This window comes from Meriones unguiculatus, chromosome 15 (assembly GCF_030254825.1).
Source record: "Meriones unguiculatus strain TT.TT164.6M chromosome 15, Bangor_MerUng_6.1, whole genome shotgun sequence".
Lineage (NCBI taxonomy): Eukaryota > Metazoa > Chordata > Mammalia > Rodentia > Muridae > Meriones > Meriones unguiculatus.
In genome coordinates, this window is record NC_083362.1 from 47,065,368 (window position 1) to 47,085,249 (window position 19,882).

At 44.0% G+C, this 19,882-nt stretch overlaps 1 protein-coding gene across 4 annotated transcripts in view; it reads right to left on the reverse strand.

Moving 5' to 3' along the window:
* Positions 1-19,882, reverse strand: part of Als2 (alsin Rho guanine nucleotide exchange factor ALS2) — a 74,491-nt gene that overhangs the window by 4,289 nt on the left and 50,320 nt on the right. For 3 of the 4 annotated variants that reach the window (XM_021652163.2, XM_021652165.2, XM_060368413.1), the window contains 16 exons: positions 19,154-19,356; positions 18,972-19,037; positions 17,708-17,806; positions 17,107-17,271; positions 14,334-14,445; positions 13,925-14,002; positions 13,037-13,170; positions 10,735-10,902; positions 7,436-7,553; positions 6,288-6,445; positions 4,492-4,614; positions 3,913-4,089; positions 2,064-2,109; positions 1,819-1,880; positions 1,171-1,320; positions 865-961 (listed from right to left, as the gene is read on the reverse strand). In XM_021652163.2, coding sequence (XP_021507838.2) covers positions 865-961; positions 1,171-1,320; positions 1,819-1,880; positions 2,064-2,109; positions 3,913-4,089; positions 4,492-4,614; positions 6,288-6,445; positions 7,436-7,553; positions 10,735-10,902; positions 13,037-13,170; positions 13,925-14,002; positions 14,334-14,445; positions 17,107-17,271; positions 17,708-17,806; positions 18,972-19,037; positions 19,154-19,356 — 1,956 coding nt within the window. The remainder of the gene's footprint in view (positions 1-864; positions 962-1,170; positions 1,321-1,818; positions 1,881-2,063; positions 2,110-3,912; positions 4,090-4,491; positions 4,615-6,287; positions 6,446-7,435; positions 7,554-10,734; positions 10,903-13,036; positions 13,171-13,924; positions 14,003-14,333; positions 14,446-17,106; positions 17,272-17,707; positions 17,807-18,971; positions 19,038-19,153; positions 19,357-19,882) is intronic. The other variant, XM_060368412.1, reaches the window with a different exon arrangement.

The following is a 19,882-nucleotide window of genomic DNA, read 5'->3' on the forward strand; positions in this document are numbered from 1 at the left end:
GTTAGCTTTTTCCGAGGGCGTCTCACTGGGAAAACAAACCACACGTAAGGGCAGGCCCCATGCCCAGCAGCAGACGGCCAGCTTTGTCTTATAATTTTAAGTCAGAGGGTTTGTTTTGTTTTGTTTTGTTTTAACTTTACAGGTCATTTGTAATATGACCTTGGCCAAAGCCAATATATGTTATGGCTTCTAGTTTTGTGTTTTTATAGGATTCCCGTGTGAACAAGTGTGTCTCTACGTCTATATGTGTTTCTTGTGCTTTTTCTTGTTTGGCTGCTTTGTCCTACTCCAATTTGCTTGTTTTTAAATTTATCTTATTGTACTTTTCTATTATTCCTTAAATGCCTGCTTGATTTCTAACAAGAAACAGAGGGGAGACCATATTCATAATATATTGTATAAGAAATCTATTTTCTTTTAAAAAAGATTTGTTTCTTATTTATATAGTACTCTGCCTACATGACAGAAGAGGGCACAAGATCTCACTATAGATGGTTGTGAGCCACCATGTGGTTGCTTAGAAATGAACTCATGACCTTTGAAGAGCAGCCAGTGCTTTTGACGGCTGATCCATCTCTCCAACCCCCCAAAAATATCTATTTTCAATAAAAAAAAAAAATAAAGTGTATGTTTAATTTTTCCATGAAGAAGGAAGCAGGTCAGGCATGGTGGCTCACACTTGCAATTGTTGTCCTTGGAAGCTCTGGCAGGAAGATGACTAAGAGCTACAGGCCAGGCTGGAAATGAGCAACCCCTCCCCAGCTCCTATTAACAGAGGAGAGAGTGCGGGGAAGTGGTCACTGAGTAACGTATAGTGTGGCGATGAAGGACAGAATCCTAAGACTTAGTCAATGAGATGCTCACCTTCAGGGTGGTGAACATTATGCCTTGCTCCCCGTGCTGGAGATAGGGGTCCATCAGATCTTCAATGAGGTGAACTTCAGAGCCTAAATTCCGAATCCTGTCCCAGACACAAAAGATGGAAAGTTCACTCTGCATCCAAGGGGACCCTGCTTTTGAATCAAGTGATCATGGCAGAGAAAGAACAGCTTAGCACAAGTGAAATTCTGTTCTGGTGGGAGCATCCCGATATCATCAATTCAAGACAAGAAGGCGTGGTAAGCAACAGTGCCAGAACAAACAACAATGACGTTTGGAAAAACTGGATACCTGGCCCGGAGCACCACATACAAGAAGACAGGGAACAAGTCATCCATGGACCAAAGGAAGTCCTCCTGCAGCGACGCCAGGACGCTCTGGGAGATCTCTTCAAAGGTCTGTTGGATGACTTTAAGTTTGTCTGATGGAGTAAATGTTGTGCTGTTGTGAAAAGAAAGTGTGAAAAGATATCGTATAACTTTCCCAATAAAGCCACTTCTTACTCATTTAAACAACAACAACAACAGTCCCGCTTGGTCATATGCCTCAGATTAGACACTCTAGGCAACCAGAGTGTGAAGGGGATCCTGTGACCACACATCATGTGGGAAAAAGCCTGCAGCTGTCAGAGGCTCCTGCAGAAGGACCTCACGGTGCTTCCTTTGACCCATTGGAGTCTCTGTTCTGAACGAGAAGTTGGTTAATTCCCATTTGACATCAACAGATCTCCAGGTGGGCTCCCATGCTTGCCACTTTAAGAGTAAAGCGTCCAAACGTTTCCCGAGAGACTGTCTGATCCTCACAGAGAGTAGAAAGTAGACAAACCTAGCAAGAACCTGCCTGGGGCTAAAAAGGAGAAGAGGACATGCGTTCTTTCTCCCCTCCCAGGGCTCTAGCCACCACGCTGATTGTGAGACTGTTCAACAGCATGAGGCATACCTAATCTGCTGCAGACACTCCACTGCAGATGCAAAGCAAGCGTCCCTTGTGGCTGGCAAAACCTGTGTAAGGAGAATGAGAGTCAGAGAAGAGAGGCATCCTCTGCAGGAGGAAACTTAAGATCCCGCAGGAGGGCGCAGAGCGCTGGGGGTCACTGAGGCTAATGACATGAGTACTGCTCACATAAAGTGCAATGGTTTGGGCAAGGAAGGGCGTGTTTGATGAGGAACTGAAACCCACTGTACCTTTTTACTCTCTCCAAGGATTGACAGGGTTGCTGGCCAGAACTTCCTACAAGGAAACGACAAATTGTTACTATGAGATCATTATGGTAGATACACCAATTCTTTAAAAAATGTGATGGTTATCTTGGCTTCTCTGTTAGAAATATCTTCTCAAGCTGGGTGTGATGGTACACACCTTTAATCCCAGCACTTGGGAGGCAGAGGCAGGCGATTTCTGTGAGTTCAAGGCCAGCCTGCTCTACAAAGAGAGTCCAGGACAACACAGAGAAACCCTGTAACCAAACGAAACTAAAAAACACAAAATTGTTTTCAGAGCTGGAGAGATGGCTCAGCAGTTAAGAGCACTGACCGCTCTTCCAGAGGACCAGGGTTCAATTCCCAGCAACCACATGACAGCTCACAACTGTAAGTCCAAGATCTGATACCCTCACATAGATATACATGGAAATCAAATATCAATGCACATGAAATTTTTTTAAAAAATTAATTAATTAAAAAAAACTTCTCTACAAATCAGTTCTGAGTTTCATGTTTTTATTTACTTTTTCCTCCTAAATCTTAGTAAATATCCTGAAAATGGCTTAATCGTGAGAATGAAAATTCCTGAGAAGAAGCTGTGCCTGGCTGTGAATGAAAACTCCTGGAAGGAGTCTGTCTGCAGAGACTGATAGACTGACTGCAGTTTCAGTGCTGTGAGAGACTGGAATTTTGTAGGTTTAAAGGCTAACTACTTTATCTTGGGCTTGTTTGAGTCTTCTGGAACAGCCATTCCTGAATCTGTATCTGAAAAAACACCCCATGATAATAAATAAAAAACCTCTTAGAAACTATTAACTTAGAACTAAGATCTTGTGATAATAAATAATAATGTCTTAGAAGCTATTATCTTAGAACACTCTTCCAGCAATCCAAGAGCACAGAATGTCATGAAATAGCATCTTGGGCCTATAGAATGCCTGTCCCATCTCCATGTATCTGCCTCTCTGGTGTACACATCAAAGCATTTTAAATTTGCCTTGATTTATGACCTTCTCCATTCTTTAAAACTATAAAAGCCCTGTAGAACTGCTTCCAGGTTGGAACATGGATGGAATTCGGGGTAACCTAAATCTGTATTCCTGAGCCATGTCATTCATAACGGCTCCAGAATAAACAATCTCGTATTCCCTTTAAGATGAGAGCTGTGTTTTTATGTTGGCAATATAATCTACCATATTCCAAGGGGTTTCTGTCATTCTGTATTCAATAGCCCTGCGCTATAGCCCAGAATATTTCCTTCATTTACCTTTATCACATTTTTATTACTAAATTATTCCACTGGAAAAAAAATGACTTCCCAATAAAAGCATCTACATATTTTTTGATAGTATGAATTCATAAGTCTCGGATGGGTTAGAGACCAGCTTTATCACTACTCTAGATTAAAAGGATGATCATGATTCCCTAGAACAAGAGTCAATGGTCTGAGATAAAAACAAAACAAAACAAAAAACCTTTTAAGTCTGGAAATTAAAATTGCAAACGAGGAGGGAAGGATTGAAAGGCAAGGGACACCAAATATTTAAAGCAATTAACTCTTCTAAGGAATAGGAATATAAACTGTACATCTTTATTAGGTAAGATGAACCATGTAGTTTATATGATGATGTAAGAAAAACATGTGCAGATGAAAACGCAACTTCATAACCATCTCCGCATCCTCTCAGAAACGAAGACCATTAGTACTGCTATTATGCTAACTGGGCAGATGAGCAAGTTGGGAAACTACACACATATACACATAAGTAGATGCCAATAAATTCCAGCAGTGCTGAAGGACTTTCGGTTCTGCTAACAGCCTCACACCTACCTCTGCACCCCAAGGAAGCCCAGGAGAGCAATATCCGGCTGCTTGTTTAGTCGGAGCACACACTCCCAGTAAACATCTTCCTCTCGGTCGTTATCCAGGGCGTAGAGCATGAATAGCGGTGGGTAGAGGCGAGGCAGCAGCACAGGAAGCAGCAGGCCAGAACTTGTTACCACATAACTATAGGCAAGGGGGGGAAGGCAGGCCCATTAATGCGAGCGGGGATGGAGCTTCCTCTCCTAGATGAGGCTCTCCTGATGTCTCTGCAGAGTGCTGGAACACCTGGTGTTGACAGTCTTGAACCAACTGCCAATACTGCTGGATAACTGGAAATCGAACTGAGACTCTGTTGCTTCATCTTGAGGCTGCTCTTGCAGGGTCACCTAACTCAGCACAAGTCACCCTTGCTCGGCAGCCTGACCACGTGTGCCTGCTCCTTCCTGGAGTGTTACCGCTAGCAACCTTACAGGGCTCACTGGAGAAATGAGGAACCAGGCCTGGGGAAAGAGCTATCTCTAAGGTTCTTCAGGAGTCCACGCAGCCTTCACCCACTTCTTCACCACCTCACCCAGCTCCACTTACCCTGGCTCTGGAGACTCGGATCTGGAATCTGACTTTCCGGTGCAGAAGGATCTCCTTCCAGTGGGCAGAGGAGCAGAGAGAGGAATTGTGCTGCCCTCTTCAGGAAGCTCAGGAAATAAGAACCTAGGTGATAATTGAAAACAAACTTCCAAGTCCAGAGCAGCAAGTATCAAATTGTAGCAGCTGATATACCTAAAGGCCCACAAAGCCAAACTGTATCATTAAGTACCTGTTCCAGCTCCCTGGAGTCTCAAATGATGCTTCCTACAGAATGGGGATTCAGTGACATTTCCAAAAGCGTTCCTGAGCAGGGGCTTCATCCGTCCAGCAACTAAGGAGTTCTCATCTACCTGAGGCCAACTTACTTCAACTCTAACCAGAAACTTGCATTAACTCTGAACATTACTCTCAGAATATAACCTCAAGTGAATCACAGAGATCTCAATATGAATTTCAAAACTCTTCTAAAATTCAGGCTTGCTGTTAATTCTTTAAATGATAAGGGACAAAATTATTAAATATTTCCTAGTTTTGCTTTTCCTCCATACCTTGATTTTTGCTCTTAGATCAGTTATAAAGTAGCAACAGAATAATTTTATGGTTGGGGTCACCACAACACGAGGTGCTGTATCAAAGGGCCGAAGATTAGGAAGGCTGGAAACCACTGCTCTGGGTTTTTATCTGTTACTTCAGGTATGTTGATGGGGCTTGCAAGTTTATTGTCTCATTTATTTCAGAGACTTAAATCTTGATCTTTAAGGGCAGCTGTAATTTTCTCTACTTTTTTGCAAAGTTGTATTTTGGCCCCCACTCTAATTTTATAGCTGGGAATACTAAAATAATAATAAAGACATTCTTTTCATCATACATACCCAGTTACAGTTGGAGCTAAAACACTCCCATTGCAGCGAGCCTACTCAGAGACACACTGCTCCTCCAGACCTACACATTCCAAATGTGCTTAGCAATTTTGAGCTTAGTAATATAAGGAAGTTTCTAAGGCAAACTCCTCAGCGACTCAATGGAGAAGTCGTTTGTCGGTTTAAAACCCAGCTCATAAGCTCCAACTTGCTGCTGCCTGAATCTGTCTTCTCTATGATGGTTCCTGGCTCATGAACCACTCCTCCCAGCCTCTCACTCCTTCCTGGTCAGTCAGGCATCCAGACCTGAACAGAGAGCAAGCACCTCACTCTAGCTCCTGCCTTACTGTCCTTCCTTCCTTACCGGTCTTTAAAGAGCTAATCATGCTATGTACCGCATGTGTTATCTGTTTCTCCTTACTCTGGTTCGTGGGCTGAAGGAAAAATACTCAGTGTTTTGCTTGGTTAAGAGACTGGCGCATTCAACCGACTCCAGTGCTGCTGTAAAGAGAAGGGACTGGACAGAACCTCCGAGTCCGGACTTCACAGTGAACTCTGTCTATTCTATAGTAAGGCTCTAGAGACATGATTCAGCCTGGAAGTTAAATACAAATAAGACTACTATGTTTCACACCAAATTAGACTTGGAAAACCAAACTTTATTTTACGTTTGGTGAGAACATACGTAAGGTAGGTAAACACCAATGGTAGAGTCCATCTTTTTAAACGTGTAAGCATGAGCAATTTAAAAACGCACTTCACCATTCAGCCTACTTAAGGATCTGTAGCAGAAAGCCATCTTTCCTGAGGAATACTTCCTGTGGTAAAGGGGGACACTTAGGCACCTCACAAAGCGACAACGTCTACGTTTAGGTTAAAGGCAGCCTGCGTTAACAGAACACCCTACAGCTTTTGAGCGTCAGCGTGCGCTCTTACCTCACCAGCTGAAAAATCCGCTTGAGATAGGACTTGATCTCCTTCACGGCCTCCTGCAGTAAGCGGCGGTTGGCCCCCACGCCCACGTACGTCATCCTATACACTGCAACCAGGGTCTCCACGAGCCTGCCCAGCGGATGCAGAGGGGTGTCACAGGCCTGAGCAGAAGCAAGGAGTCGGTCAGTGTGCAGCAAGAGCGACAGCGGCAGAAGCCAGTCCACACAAACCCTTCACAAACAACAACCAACTTCCACAAGGTCAGGGGTCAGTCTGGGTCAGAAAAATTCCAATACCTTAACTTTATGACCCTGGAGCCTACCTGAATTGTAAGGAGCGAGGGCTATGAATACTTGTGTTGAGACAGGTCTCACACCGTAGCCAGTGAGAGCAACAGTCAATGTCTGCTCTTCTTCACAGGAACACTCCACATGCATTCTGGGACATTTTATTTTTGCTTCTCTTTTTATATATCTTAAGGGTTTTTAAAAATCATGTGTGTTCCTCTGATGCAGACACTCACGGAGGTCAGAGCCTAAGAACCCTGGAGGGCGGGTGTGGCTGTGGAGCACCGCCTCTCCAGCGCCTGTTCTTACTGTTGTTTGTTTTGGAGAGAGGGTCTTGGTGTGTAGCCCAGGTTGCCCTCAAACTTGTGATCTTCCCGCCTTAGCTTCCCAGGGGCTAGAATTACAGAAATGTGGCACAGCCTGGCTGAATTCTGTTAAGTGTAAAATGTTGGGCTCTTTCTCGTGATGGTAGTCTACATTAGGAATTCCATTTTGTCCATTTTTGTGTCTAAAGTTTTCTGCTGTAGAAGAGCTAGGGACGGTGTTGGTTACAGCAGGGGATCATAGCTAACAACACTGTACAGCTCAAGACAGGCATGAGAGGGCTTGGATTCTCATCACGAAGACACTTCACTCAGCAGGGGGCAGTTGAAGACTTAGCAAACAAAGCAGAGAAAGAAAAGCCAAGATGAGCTTAATATTTGAATAACGATTTTGCATGTTTCGGAAGGTTTGGAGGTAGAGTAGAAACGAGGGGGTTTCATGTAGCGCAGGCTGGCTTCATCTTTTAGCAGATGGCCTTGAAGCCCTGATCCTCCCGCGCACACGCAGCTCTACAGCTGCCAGTCATTTTGACTCGTCTACCTTTATTAAATACTTCTTGATGTCGTCATACTTCTCCACAGAGAAGGCACCAACATGCTGGGGGATGTACTCCAAACTCTCCAGTGTCTGAGTCTGTGAACGGCTTAGTGTCTCTGGGCTGGGGAGGAAGAGGAAAGGGAGAGCGTCTGTAAATGTGTGCCTGTAGCAGTCACCAGTGGAGGAGGAAGTGGAGCACCCGGCACAGACCCCATCTTGCTCGCCATAGCTGACCCACGGCAACTGAACATGTGACAGCTGACCATCCACAGCCCTAGCCCAGGCCCAACACACTCCTCAACAGCAGCTGACTTGCTAGTACATAAATCTAAATGGCGTTTGATGTTGCTTCGTGTCAACTCTAAGAAATTATGAAAACTGTTCAATTTAAGGCACAGCACTGGGCAATTCATAACATGAACTTGAAGTGAAAGTTGGCACCAGCCTTGCCAACGAAGAGAAAACACAATAAGGAATGAACTATAAATAAAGGAATAAACAAACAAATATAAATAAATAAGTAAGTAAATGAGCAAAGAAATGGATAAAAATGGGCTAGAGATGCAAAGCCTTCCTGGCCTCAGCAGGGAAGCAGGGATAGCTGCAGGGCAGCCCGTGCAGCTCGGTTCCAGTTTACCTTTAATGTAGGTCCTTATGTCAGCATATGCTTAAGGTCAAACTTTGAATTTTCTTTAGTTGCTGGATATTGGAAAGCAACTAACAGATGCAAATGAAAAGTAGCATAAAACTGATTTTAAAAAATCAAATGTATGCAGCTATGCACAAAGACCAAACTAAGCACTTTTTGATATTTTAATTTTTTTTAGATTTTACATGTATGAATGTTTTGCCTGAATATATATGTGTGTATATCTACATACACACATATATGTGTGTGTTCATATGCCTGCAGTGCTCAGAAGAGGGTCCCAATCCCCTGGCCCTGGTGTTACAGTCAGTTGTGAGCAGCATGTGGTGCTGAGAAGCAAACCTGGGTCCTCTCCAAGAGCCACAAGCGCTCTAAGGCAACTTCTTAGAGAAATTCAGCTCAAGTGCTCAGTAATGCTGTGTGAGCGAGGGAAGGAAAAAGGCTGCTGGAGAAACGGAGAAAGGAGAATGAAAGGTCCACCTGTAATTCAGTGTTTGGAAGTGCTGGCCTTCTCTCGGGGCTGCAGGCTCCTGCTGAGGCTACGCACACACACAGCACACTGGGTGTGATGCATGCTCTCTCTGGTCATGTTCAAGGTTGTTCTCTTTGTAACTTGACTGTGAGGCTTCTGAACATGATCAGTCTGACTGTTTTTAAGGGTTTGCTTAGCTGCGTGAATCCACAGGTTCACCTTTTACCGAATGCTGTGCCTTTCTCAACCATTATTGCTTCAAAAAAATTTCCACCCCACATCTTTATCATTGCTCCTCTTCTAGAATCCTGGTGGAATTGTGTTTTTTTGTTTTGTGTTTGTGTTTTGACCCTGGTCCTCTGGCAGAACTTACAGTGCTCTTAACCACCGAGCCACTTCTCCCGCCCTTCTCTTCTCTTCTCTTCTCTTCTCTTCTCTTCTCTTCTCTTCTCTTCTCTTCTCTTCTCTTCTCTTCTCTTCTCTTCTCGACTTCTCAAGGCCCTGTTCACTTCCACCCAGGTTTTTCCTGTGCTGCTAAGAGCAATGGTTCGCACTTACTCCCAAGTTCACTGTTTCTCCCCTTAGCACCTCGGTTCTGATTCTGGGCCCATGGTGAGTTCTTTAGGTGACTGTAGTCTTAAATCTGAAACTTGAATTTGGTTCTTCTTTAGGTCATGTTTCTTTGATGATAATTTCATTTTAACAACTATTTCAAGCATCACTGTGATGCTCAGCAGAACATTTCTGCCATCTTTGCTTTGAACCCCAACATCAGCCACCTGCAGTCCACGCCAGCAGATTCTCCAGTGAGCTGAGGCACCTCTCCAGCACAGCGTTTTGACATTTAAGAAAATAAGCTCAGCAATGAAACCATGAATGCCACAGCATTAAAATGATTTGTTTTCACAAGGAAAGGCTGCAGATATGGCTCAGGGGTTGTGTGTACACCAGTATTGCAGAGGCTCTGCATTAGGTCCCAGTGCCCACACAGGGTTGCTCACAACTGCCTGGAACTCCAGTTCCAGGGCTCCCAAACTCCCTGGCCTCCACAGGCACATACAGTCATTTACACACACACACACACACTTAAAAACAAATCTTACAAAAAAAGAAGAGCTCAACCATTGCTTCTCAACAGTAAACTCTGTTTACTGTTAATGAGCACAGTAAACAGAGTTCAATACAAATTCAGACTGTGGATCAAAAGCCCTGTGCGCTGTAAGGAACACTTGTCCTGGGCACAGCCCTTGCTCGCCACTCTCAAAAGAACACATTCCGTGCATCAGTTCTACTGAATGCAGGAAAGTTTCTTCGTAAGTGGCCAGAGTGTCTAGATGCCTGGATCAATAATCTGAGAATTTCTAAATGAAAAATGATGCTAACAGCACAAGTGTGGCAAACGGAGGAGAGGGAGGGAGGGGTGGAGGAAGGGAGAGGTGGGGGAGAAGGAGCAAGTAAGAGCGTGTTGGCACAGTGCCGCATGCTGTAGCACACACGAACAGACACTGAAGTTCAAGATCCTGGGGAGAAGAGAACTCTAAAGAACTTCCTAAGGAAAACTTCCTTTTTCCTTATGACTCTTCAAGGTTTGAAAAGAAGCCTCACGACTATCACCCTTCCCTAAATCTAATCAATAGGCCGTGGGCCACTCTGAAGGCAAGAACAGTCGTCTTCACGCAAGCAGGAGGTGTTATTTCTCCGTCAAGCTCTGCTTTGGAACGTGGTTTTGCAGACGGCCTGCGACGCTAGGGCTTTCCTTTCCATCAGGCTGCCAGGTTGCAGAAACCAGAGGGACAGAAGAGGCCACCAAGCTTGGCACACCAGGAATTCCTCCCACCCACATCTCTCCCAAAGCTGGCAGGGCTGCAGTGTTGTGCAAAATTTACGGCCCTACTGTCCCGCTTCCCCAGTTCACCTTCGGTAATTCAGCTGTGACTGCCGGTGAACTTAGTCTCAGGATCAGCATATACAAACACATTTTTCTTCCCTCAAATGAGGTTCTTCTAGGGACACACTGGTGCAAGCTGCCCACATGCACCCTGGCTAGGAGCTTCCCAGTTCACTGACTCTCAAACCGTGTTACATAGGACATTCGTGGCTGCCTACAGCAAGCCTGACTGCTGCCTGGTTTCAAGCTTCTGACTTAACACGCTCTGCCATGCTGTGCAGGTGTGTGCTCACCTGTCTCTGTGCTGGCGGCGATTGGTGGTCAAGGCCACAGCAATGTTATCCCATGCTTTCCAAACTTCCCCTTGGCCTGGGCTCTCACAGCCCAGCTGGTGCCAACATTCATCAAACACTGCTCTCCATTTCTCATCAGCGGCCACCGCCAGGTTTCCCAGCTTCCTGCTGAAAGAGCCACACCAACCTTTATTCATCACCACCTTTGTGAAAAACTATCCCTGGGATTAAAAACTTTCTAACATACAGATTAAAATTCTTTTGTGACCCAAACTGCCAACAGGCCAGTGGGAGTTCTATCTCAAGAATACTGGAAGAAACTTTAGAAGGGATTTATTTAGCTAATTACTGTCTAATGAGGTCAGCAGACACTAATATGTATGCACTGTTGTGTATATATTGACTCTATTGCGCAATTTCCACAGAACTGTCTCCTGACAACAGACTTCTGTTAAAACAATGGCTTTCTGTACCTCAGACATTTTATGTTGACGAATGTGAAATGCATTACATATGGGTTTCTAAAAATACTTCAAAGACAAATAAATAAAAAGCCAGCATGAACATAAATGCAGTTAAGTTCAGTCAGGCGTGATGGCATGCACCTGTAATCCCAGCACTCGGAGAGGCAGAGGCAGGAGGGTCTCTGAGTTTGAGGCCAGCCTGGTCTACAAAGTGAGTCCAGTACAGCCAAGGCTACACAGAGAAACCCTGTCTTGAAAAACTAAAAATAAATACATTTTAAAAATGCAGTTCTCACTGGAATACAGAGTCTGAAATGATACCAAAATGTCAGAACATGGTTCAAGAATGGAGATGTATGAGAATTCTGAGTGCTTGTGAGAAAACTCTAAGAAAAAAAAAGACAAACATCTGGTGAGATCAATTTCTTCAAAAACACAGAACTGTTTTTGGAGTGCACTGGGCTGTTGTCATTTTCATATGCCTCCATACAAACAAACAAACAAACAAACAAACATGTTTCTGCCATGTGTAGCTTGTCCTTGTGATTAAACACCGTACTCATGTGATTCTTCAACCCTCAGAGTATAACCTGTCTGACACTCTGAAAAGGTGGGCTGTCGCATGACACTATTTTAATCAGCTCCATTCTCCCAGGTCCCACAGCCTCTAGAGTGGTAAACATCAAAATATAAAAGTTAAAAAAAAATTCATCCCCTCCAGCCCCCCAAAACAAACAAACAAACAAACAAACAAAAACACAGTGTGTAGTGCACAGCTGTAAACCTAGTCTGATCAGGAGTCTGAGGCAGGAGGATTAAGAACCCAAAGCTTAAGATGGAATCAGTAAAGAAAGACAACCCAGAAACTGGGAGAACAAATTATACTTAGATGTTTTGACTTTTTCCTCACTGCTGCAGGTTGTCCTGGGGTGTGTGTGTGTGTGTGTGTGTGTGCGTGCGCGTGTGCGCACACTCCCACATGTGCATGTGCGCGTTGTGCTTCTCTATGATGTGCATGTGCGTGTGTCTGAGCTCTGCCTGAGATTACAGGTCACGATGTTTTCCTGTGACCTGCGTCTGCACCCTCCCCAGCAGGATTAGTCCACATTTGCAACTTTAAAACACGTGTGCGCTGAGGCGTGCTCTTTAGGCCAGGACTACAGATGTGGCCCTCCATGCAGGTGGCAGAGAACATAACTTCATGGAAGTTATATCTTGTCTAAAAAGAGCAATCTTAAATTTTTAATTTGCTTTACAATATTAACCTGCACCCAACACATTGCATAGGAACACTAAAATGTCTCTGCTGGTCAAATGCATGCATGCCTTGACACCTGGCCACTGCAGCTGAGTGCTCCTGAGTTATCACCCCGCCTGCTTCAGAGCCTCACATATGCAGTCAGTCATCTTCCAACATCCTCAGACAATGCACAACCTTCACTATATACTTCTTACATCATATATTATGTGCTTAAGTCAAATTGAAATGTTTTTGTCATAGGTCATATAACAATTTCAAGAAAATCCTGACATAAGTCCAAAATATAAGGGGGGAAACATTAACATTCCCCATTTCCTTTTAAAATCTTATAACCAGCCAGTACAATTTACAAAATCGGGGTGTCCACATATGTGGATATTTAAGGAGGTTATCCATGGTAGAATTTTTGTTCTTGCTGTATTTTCATTTCCAAACATTTGTTGAATCTTTGTATAAAAAGAAGTTATTTAAACAAACAAAATAAAAGTTTAACATAGAAAAATATATATATTAACCTGCTTTGATGAAAGCAAGACAACTGGAAATATTCAGTAATTACTCCAGAGCTAGTACTCACAAGGCTTTGGGTCTGTCTTTATCACTCTCATACAGGCTAGGTTTGAAGTAGGTTCCAGTGACTTTTATCCCAGATCCCCATTCTCCACTAAAATAACCTTCAATATAATCTCCATTTGGCATAGTCAATGTTCCCTGGGTAAAGCAAACAGACGTGGAGTTAGAAAAGTGTTTAAACTTACAAAATTAAGTGGGAAAACGGTACTAAATACTTAACACTTTCTTTTTTAATTTGTTCTTTGCCAGCCTCAATTTTGATAAACAAAAAATGTGTGTATGCATATGGTCAGAAAGATGTGTGAAAACAATTCATGGGTAAAGAGAAAGAATGAACAGGAAACGGGAAGTCTTCATTGTATGAAACACACACACTGAATGGCAATCACTGGCCACTGCTGAAGCCAAGCTCAGGAGGGGCGGCGTGGCTGCTACCATCTGTCTTAGAAAGTACTTATGAGCCTAAGTCAGTAATCCGAAAGTCTATTTTAGGAAACTAGGGTGAGGGAACAAATTAAACGCAACACAAGAAGGAAGAACGTGAAGTCAGAACAGACGTCAGGGAAGCAGAAGACTGAGCACTGAGGGAAAACACGCACACTGAATCAAAGCTGTTTTTCTGAAAACATACAAAAAATTAAGTTGAGTATTGTGGTACATTCCTCTCGTGCTAGCACACGGGAGATGGCGGCAGGAGGACCAGAAGTTCTGGTCATCCTAGACTACACAGTGAGTTCATGGCCATTAGTCACAACAGGCATCAGTGGTCACGGGAGAAGGTGCTGAGGCAACTGAACGTTAATGCACAAAACGTGGTTAGACTCTTTAAGAAATTTTTAAAGTCAAGGAAAGTACGTGAGAGTGTAAAGAAAGAACGAAGTTGTTTTCCAACCTTTCCACTAAGAGTCCAGTCATCGGAAAACTCTCCTTCATAGATAGTATCATCTTCTGAAAGCAAAACCCCATTTCCCTGCGTGAAGAAGCAAAACAGGTCACACCAGACTGCAGAAGCTAAAGTGTGGCACACAGCCGCACCCCCAAAGCCTCCCGCCATCTGCAAAGAAGGAAACAGTACCAAGAGTCACACAGGGCCAGGCCTGTGGCTCAGGAGGCACAAGTTTCCACAAGTTACAGGCCAGGCATGTAGGTATACTGTGGGTCTCAGTGTGGCTTGGGTTACAGAGTGAGACCTCATCTCAGAGCAGCCAAAACAAAAGTAAAACATTAACTACAAGCCCTTAACAGTCAGGGGTGGAGGAGCTTTCCAGAGCCCATACGAAGCACATATACACTGCACTCACTGTCATTTTATTAAGGTGGAAGTTGCCTTCGTAGTACAGCCCAAACTGGGTAACTACCACTCCGTTCCCTTGGCATACATCATCTTGCCACATTCCCATGTACTTTTCTCCCCTGTGTAGAAATAAGAAAGACAAGATGAAAAATCTAGTAAAACCAGGACACAGTGGAGAAAAGCTATTATTCCACAGGATCTGAATTACACTGGGGTTGAACTGGCACCATTACTCTAGTCCAAAGTGGCTCACTCCATCTCCTCACACAGAAGACAGTGTGATGACAACAGATATCTCAGTCAGAGCAATATTCATGCAGGAATCTGATGCTGTGTTCTACCCATCAGCCTGAAGACACTCTACATACTTCCTTGATAACTTCAGGAAGTGATATGAAATCAAGTAGGATGGCATGTGCCTTTAATCCCAACACTCAGGAGGCAGAGGCGGGCAGATCTGAGAGATCAAAACTAGCCAGAACTATACAGTGTGACCCTGTTTCAAAATAAAATATGTAATTAAAAGAGAAAACCACAAACTTAAACTATAATTGAATCATTTTCCTTCCTAAAGGCTTGTCATAAAAGATTTAATTTTTATCCACCCAAACCAAGGAGGTTCATGCTATCTCCACTAAAGGATGAAGTACGATTTGGGTATGGTGGTCCATTACTACAATGCTGCCTCCTGGAAGGATGAGCCAGGAGCATCAAGTTAGAGTCAGACTAACTTGAGAGCGGGACCTTGTCTCAAAGAGAAAACACAAAAACAAAATAAGGCAGGACGTAGCTCAGTGGTGCTGTGGTCTTGGAGCATGCGCAAAGCCCTGGGTGGAGAGACGGGTAAGATGGAGGCAGAGAAACAGAAACAACTTGTAAAATCACACAGGTCGCTGGACACTGTAGTGCATACCTTCAATCCCAGCACTCAGAAGCAGAGGATCTCTGTGAGTTTGAGGCTAGCCTGGTCTACATTTTTAAGTCCCAGGCTACCAAAGGCTACACAGCAAGATCTTGTCTCAAAAACAAACAAAACAAAACAAAAATTCTATAGTTTAACAATAAAAGAGGTAGAATTCTTTACATTTTATCTATTCAACTTGTGTGTTTGTGGGGGAAAGAAGGTACATGAATCCCACAGCATATGTGTGGAAGTCAGAGGACAATTCCTTCCACCACATGTGTCCTGGGATCGACCTCAGGCCCTGAGGTCCAGTGGCAAACACCTTTACCCACTGAGTCATCTTGCTGCCCCATAAAGGTAATTTAAAAAATAATCACATTATGGCAGGGCCTGGTGGCACAAGCCTATAGTTCTAGCATATGAGAGGCAACGTGGTGAGAGGATCAGGAGTTCAAGGCTAGCTTTAAGGCTATCCTCAACTCCATAGTGAGTTGGGCTATATGTGACCATGTCTCAAATAAACAAATAAACAAAAAAACCACACAAACACACACACACACACACAAATCCTACATTATGGAACTTATGGTGCGTACCATAAAGGAAGGTAGAACATTAAATCCAAAGTAAATTACAAACTCAAATATGGGAGCAGAGGAAATGGCATTGCTCTCTAAGGCCTGTTACCTGGATTTAGGCAGGTAGGCACAGTTCCTGGTCTGTGCACTCGACAAGAAGGTGTGCTGTGTGTAGACAGCATTCTGTGTCCAGCCCCCACACTCGTACTGTCACTGGTGTCTCCCTCCATCCCTACTCTCTACTGACTCTCATTGAGGATCTGGCAGGCGCAGGACGTGAGACAGTTGGTAGAACGCTCGCCTAGCTTGCACAAAGCTGCGGTTTGAGCCTCAGGACTGCGTAAACCAGGCCCGGTGGCATATACTGCAATCCCAGCACTTAGAAGACACTGACGGGAGGGTCAGAAGTTTAGCTCCACCCTTGACTATAGAAGGAGTTAGAGACCACCTTGGGATACAGAGCTGATCTCAAATAAAATTAATTGATTAGTTAAAAGATTTGGGAGCATTTTTGAGGCAGTAAAAACTTTGTATGTGTAAAAATGTAGGAAAACAGTACCCATGTAAATTCTGAATGACCCTGACGTTGTGAAGAAGTAGCTTATTGTTTGGCCCAAAAGATGACCAAAAAAAAAAAAAAATAGATAGATAGATAGATAGATAGATAAAATAGACAAAGATAGTCAGGCAGGCAGACAGGCAGATATTCCTGACAAACGTTTCCTTATGGTAAGTTCTCCTTTTCTTTTCATTGGTGCACTGGGTGAAGTGAACGAAGTCTCACTCTGTAGCCCAGGCTTGCCTCAGCTTGCCTCAGCTTCCCTCCGCTGAGATGACAGGCATGCACCTCCAAGGGCACCATCCCAAACTGAAAAGTTTCCTTAATATTGTCAAATTAAGCTGTTTCAGTCAACTGCTTCTTGGTCTTCTGGCTAAGAAAAAATGTAAAGTGTTCAAGTCTTCATTAATGTGTTATGATTTGGAGGGCTGGAGCTAGAGAGATGGCTCAGCAATTGGGAGCTTGTACTGTTCTTACTTAGTACCGAAGTTCAGTTCCCAGTACCCACATCTGCAGCTCCCAACACTGGTAATGCCACCATTGGATAAGGGTATCCAATGCCCTCTTCTGCCTCCTCAGACCCTGCACTCATGTCTACGCCCATGCACACACACACACACACACATGCACACATGTGCGCGTACTTGTGCTAAAACAACTAAAACTGAAGTAATAGCATGAGGGGGTAGGAGCATTATCTTCTCGTTGTACACTCTGAGACAGAAGCAGAGCACGGTACCTAGTGATATCATCAAAGACGCCATATCCTGCCTTCTTATCCATCACCCACTGGCCAATGAACATGCTGGGAGAAGAAGAAGTCAGCTTTCCACTCCGGAGGAGGCCGTGCCCATGGCGCATGTTATCTTGAAAACAGCCTTCAAACACTTCTCCAGAGGCATAGCTGTGGTTGGAAAGGACACAAAGATAACATCTACGTTACAAACTGCAGGAAACACAATTCAACGCTTTTAAGGGTAGCTGTAATTATTTATTTTTGAGCAATAAAAAAATAAAAAACCCTCTGGTTTGAAAGACTAAGCTTCAAAAATTAACGGTAACATGAATAATATTTTGCATTAACAGGAAGAATTTTGTGTTTAGTCTCTTATGGGAAATGAAATAATGCGCTATCGATGAGAGGGAAGAATGTAAAAAGTTTTGTCCAAATTAGAATCAAGTAAGAAAATTAGCGTTGTAGGTGAGACTTGTGTAGAAAGTCACAGTTTCCTCAGTAGGTACAGAAAGTCTGCACACAGTGTTGGTTATTTAAAAAGGCAGATGAAACGCCTTAGAAGTTCTGTCCACACAGGCTTTAGCTTTACGCAGTGTGTTATTACCTATAGACGCCCTGGCCACACATTTTCCCCTCTTTCCAATGGCCTACATAATGGTCTTCTTTGTTGAGGGCCTTGTTTGGGATTCGGTATTCACCGTATCTGCCAAGGAAAGGAAAAAGCGTAAGAAGATGCTCAGATGGCACACTCCCCTTTCGTATGTACTTATAAGTGCCTTCATGGGAGCACGGAGAAGGCTTACCTATAGGGAAGGGAAAAGCGGGCCTTGGCTGAAGCTGCATCTACCAGCTAAGGCACCTGCAGAGTGTGAGGAGTGCACCCCAGGCCTGATCCCGAGTCACTGCTGAGGCGCTTCCCTCTAAGCTAATGAAAAGCAGGGTATCCGTGTCCTCGCCTCTCTGCGGCTAACTCACAGCATCTCTGTGCTAAGTCACGGTGTAGAATGGCTTGTGCACCTCTCTAGCAAGAAGGTTAAAGTAGATTATACATCTCCTTCCATTCTAAACCGACTACGAGCTTGAAATCACAAAATCTGACATCACCACACATGTACACTAACTTCTCCGGTTTAGATATCTTTTTATGGTAAGACAAATTTCTTCTTCAACAGGACATAAAATACTTAGCTGCTATAAATTTTTCTTGTAGATATATTTGCAGTGTTAGAAAATATGACAAGATGGGTAATGAGACAGCTCAGTGGGTAAAAGCATTAGCTAGCTACCTGCTGTCAAGCCTGCTGGCCTGAGTTCAAATCCTCAGTATTCATACAGTGGAAGGAGAGAACTGGCTGCCAAAGTTGTCCTCTGGCCATACATACACGGGACATGGCACGTATACAGATACATGCACACAAACAAATATACATACACATATACTGAGTGACGGAGAGTGATAACATCCAAAATTGATGTCAGTAGAGTATCATTACAGTAACATCACTGAAAATTTCCCCTTTAACTGGTAAAGAAATTTGAAACTACTAAAGCTGGCCTCAGGCTGCTGCTCAGTGGAACAGCACTTGCCCAGCATTCCCAAGGCCCTAACTATCCTCAAAACAGCAAGTCGGGGTGGGGGTGGGGTGGACCTATTTCTATAAAACCACTGAACATAAAATTCCTGTCTGTCCTGCTGTGTCATGTTAGTCCCATAACATGACAGTTATGGGACTGTCTACAGCCCACCCACACGTCTTCTGCATGAATCCTAGCACAGCACCAAATGCCTACACAACAGAAACCAACCGCTTGTTTGAAAAGCAACTCCCAATCAGACTGAAATCATCTACTTTAAACAATGGCCGTACCCATCTTCCAAGCCATTCCTGAACATGCCAGAGTACATCTTTCCATCGGGCCACTTCAGAACACCCCTGGAAAATAGAGCAAAAAGTAGCAACTGTCAACTGATATTTCAGCTAGTCAGTGCTTTCTCCATAGTGGGATGGTCACCGTTCCTTCCCCAGGAGAAATGTGAAGCACCCGTCACCTGCCATGAGGCTTCCCTGAAAGCCAGCGCCCATCGTAAGTCGCATCCTTTAGGCGGGGATCCTTGTAGAAAGTGTATTTGGCACTTCTTGAGATGGGTGGTTCCTGCCTCTGAACACCGCTGCCACCTCCGTAAAGTGGGAAGTCAGATGTCCCCCTCAAAGCCTGGTCTACAGCTTGGCTGATAGCCCGAAGCCACTTGGTCTAGAAGCAAGGAGTCCATGTCAGCAAGCTTAAGGCAACAATGCATCCAGCACTGTGCTACGTGTTGCTGGGTTTTCTGCTGTACTTTTTCTATTGCCTATGACTTTCCTCATTGAGTGATGTGAACCAGCCCTTAGAGCTTACTGCTTCTAGTTCAAGTCACATTTCACAAAGCAAGGACTGCTGTGAGAGTTCCAGGCCTTTCTGGACTATTTGGTGAGTTCCAGGTTAGCCTGGACCCCACAGTAAGACCCTACCCTACAGACAAAATTAGCTACACAGAATAACCAGGCATCATGGCATCCTCCTGTAATCCCAACATTTGAGAGGTTAAGGCAGGAAGAATTCTACTATTTCAAGGCTAGCCAGGGCTACATGGCAAGACTGTTTCAGGAAAACAAAACAAAGAAGCAAAAATCTAGTTTTTATTTAAGGATTATTAATGAAGCAACAACGTTTAATTTTTTCTTCACTAACATAGAAGACAGAAAAGGCCGAAATTGAAAGAAAACACTGTGCAAAACTA